At 40.5% G+C, this 3438-nt stretch overlaps 1 protein-coding gene across 1 annotated transcript in view; it reads left to right on the forward strand.

Moving 5' to 3' along the window:
- Positions 1-3438, forward strand: part of LOC101858733 (HEAT repeat-containing protein 1) — a gene marked incomplete in the record, with an annotated part of 41083 nt that overhangs the window by 29704 nt on the left and 7941 nt on the right. Inside the window, 4 exon segments of the mRNA XM_035972052.1 lie at positions 261-436; positions 1317-1416; positions 1958-2037; positions 2638-2722. Coding sequence (XP_035827945.1) covers positions 261-436; positions 1317-1416; positions 1958-2037; positions 2638-2722 — 441 coding nt within the window.

The raw sequence follows: 3438 nt of genomic DNA on the forward strand, positions 1-3438 counted from the left end.
TGGATAAGGGGACTTTATGCAGGTGAGGGTGTTGGGATGGTTAGAAAGTATGGTTGTGGTAAAGAAAACATCTGCATCACTGGTTTCTTCTTAATAAAAATTTTATGTTTTTGTCAGGTTTATGAATTTCTCTGGAATTCTTGTAAAGGTTATAAAACAGTCAGTACACTGTTACGGGAGGGCTTGTTTCCACTGCCTCAAGAAAGCTTTGGTCATCTCGTACGTTGTTAATGTTTGTGGTGTGTTTATGTGCCCCCCAGGTTTTGGATCTGTGTACCTCTGTGTTGTCTCGTCACCACGGCAACGGCGTAGTGGCTGCCACGGCCATGCTGTGTATCGCGGAGGTGGTGAGCTGCTGTAAAGTGCACGCCCTCACTTATCTCGGCCAGTTTGTACCCCTCATCGTCTCACAGCTGCAGTCGGAGGAGATCACGCAGTGAGTATACGGGCCCTGTGTGGGTCAGAGCTCTGGATGATTTTTCACTTATACGAGGTCTTTTGTCTTTGTATACAGTTGAATTTGTCTTAAGACGACTACTTATTGTTGAGGAAAAAAGTAGCTGTCTGAGACAGGTGGCCTACTTTGTGTCATTATAATGTAAAAAAAGAAATGCAAGGGGGGGGGAATGGGAAATGACTGTTTGTAACTGATGATTGTCTTATACAGGTGGCCGTAAGAGCAGGTTTGACTGTATTTACAAATGCCGTCGTTTCTTTCTTTTTATCGCAGTTGGTTGGAGGGCACCGCTGGTAGGTTCTATTTGTTTTCTTTCCTTTTGCTTGTTTTTTGTCTGTCTTGCTTTTCCTTCAGGTTTAAAGGGCCAGCCTTGTATCAACAAATCACTCTTTTACATATCACAACTTCAGAATTACAAAGTTCTATCTGCTCAGTACCTAGTTTTGAGAAATTTGAAGTAAAAAGTTTTGAAGTTCACAACGTGTCAAGATTTTTCGAATGCAATTCTTTGAATATTTTGATAATGACTCTAATAATCTTACGAATATTTGATAGAGCAGATAGAATATTTAGTTTCTGACTTCATGGCATTAGTAACTCAAAACGGCCAAAAATGCTTCTTCTTTCCTGTCAAACATCTGTTGTCCTCATCTCTCCTTTTAAAAAAATATTTGTTAAGTTACTCTCTTGTAACACATCTGATCTTCGACACTTGTATGACCAAATTGTGTTGCAAGTACTGTAAAACCTTTACTAAAACTTAGAAACGTAAGTAGATGTGCTTCTTCTGACTCAAACTGTCCTGTGATGTTTTCATGACTATTATCACAGTATGACCTTGACCTTTCCCCTCCCCCAGCCACGAGACGTTGCTACTGGCCACCATGAGCTCCCTGCAGAAAGTGATGGAGTCGCTGCCCTTGTTCCTGAGTCCCTACCTCAGGGACATCACTGTACAGGTGAGGCTTACACTGGGCGTGTTTAGGTCATGGTGGGTGGGTGGTTGGAGGACGCACACTCAAACTCAAAGGTCTTGAGAGATTTTGTGCACTTACAACTAGAAGGTTGCAGTTCCTCAGTTTTTATCAAGGAGCAACCATAGAATATTAGAATGTTCTTGTCCTATTGTAGTGGTGTATATTTTATATGTTGTAAAGATATGTTGTACTTATAAAACCATAGATTAGTTGATTTCCAACACTAACCTTGTATGTGTATTGATTTTCACAAAGGTTATTTTTAGAAAACCTAAAAACCCTATTTATTTCTAAGATATTTACAAGAATTGATCTAAATTTTCTGTAGAATTTTCTTTTTACGTATTGCAGTATTATCAATTGTAATTATGGTTGTGAATAACATAATTTGAGACTAAAAAAAAGTATTTTACCTTATTTAGTAGATAGACGGTTGTGAGTCTGACACTGATGGTATGTATGTATAGATGGATGGATGTACAGATTGTGAACGGATGTACCACGTTTATGTTTCCCCCCACAGCTTTGCCTGATCAGTGCCCAGCTGGACGTCAGTTCTGGGACGCACAAACCTGTCGTCTTACAGAAGGTCAAGTCAATCTGGTGAGTGACCGCTCGGCTGGATGTCTCTGTCTCTGACCCCACTGGGGTCATTCGTCCACTTTCCTGTTGTGTCCTTGAGAGTTGTTTTGCTGTGTGTGATTTTTAAAAAAATCTGGAATACTTGATTTTGAAGTGCTTCGTTTGTGAAGGCTTTAAAAAAATGTATTTGAAAGGTGTTAGAGACTATGAAATATGCAATGACTCTCAATCTGAAAGGAAGAACTTGAAATAGTATCATGTTCTTCTCTGGCATATTGAACATGGAATTGGTAGAATTTAGAGTTTGCGAGTTATGATAGTGTAATGAACTGAGTCGGTGGTTCGGCGGGTGCTTTGGTTTGGTGTTCTCCTACCTCCCCTTCAAATATTTATCGCCCTTTTCTCTCTTCTTTCTTTTCTTTTTGTGTATGTTACTCTTTAATAACGCCTCAAATCTTTAGCACTTTTATGACCTATTTGTGTTGCAAGTGCCATTAAACTCTTACAAAAACTTAAAACATAAGAGTGAATTGTGTTTTCATCCTCCTCATCATGTGAGAAATTGCTCTGAATACATTCTTCTGTTGTAATCTTGACATTTCTCTCTTCCCGTTCCCTCAGCACAACGGTTGCCACGGTGACGCCCACTCGCACATTCCTGCCGATGCTGGAAAAAAGTTTTGTGGCTCTGGAGAAGGACATGGCGGTGAGTGGGAGTTCGGGTTATCGCCCTTTGCTAAAGCTGAGAGGTTTTGGGGTTTTTTTCCGCCTGTCCAGAATGTTAGAGTACAGTGCTTCCAGTTTTCCGCAACTTTGCAGATTTCCGCAAATGGACCCTGGCAGGGGGTTGAAGGGGGGGACAGCACCCCCCTTACGTTTGAGATTTGTTTGTTTCAGGGCATCCTAAATATGCCCTTTCTGGCTATTCAAGCCTAAATTTAACAAGATGATAAGTGAGAAAAAAATTATCTTTCATTGATCTACATAATTTTCTGCTTACTGACATCAGCTGCTGGAAGCTCTTAGAGTATCTAGTAAGAATATGGTGTTATGTTACAACAGCTGACTACGAATGAGTTCTTGTCGTCGGGGAGAGTGAAAAAAAAATATCAACTGGTCTGCCAAAGTTCAACTTAACTTTCGGGGCCTGCAAAGAAAAAGAGAAGCTGGGACCCGAGAAAAAGATGAGCTTCACCAAAGATCAACTCAGTTAGGCTCAACACAAGTGGAGTGGACCTTATCATGTGGATTGTTCACCTCACAGAACTGAGAGCTCCATACTGTTTTTGTTGCTTCTGTACTGGTGTTTTTTTTTGCCTTCACAATGCAGAGGATGTCAATTGCAGCAACAATGTGAAAATTGACATTCAGTAAAACATTTATTGTCTGTTATCGCTGCAATGTCTTGGGGCCATTTTCCTG

The sequence above is a fragment of the Aplysia californica genome, unplaced genomic scaffold (genome assembly GCF_000002075.1).
Source record: "Aplysia californica isolate F4 #8 unplaced genomic scaffold, AplCal3.0 scaffold00568, whole genome shotgun sequence".
In the NCBI taxonomy this organism is placed as follows: Eukaryota; Metazoa; Mollusca; class Gastropoda; order Aplysiida; family Aplysiidae; genus Aplysia; species Aplysia californica.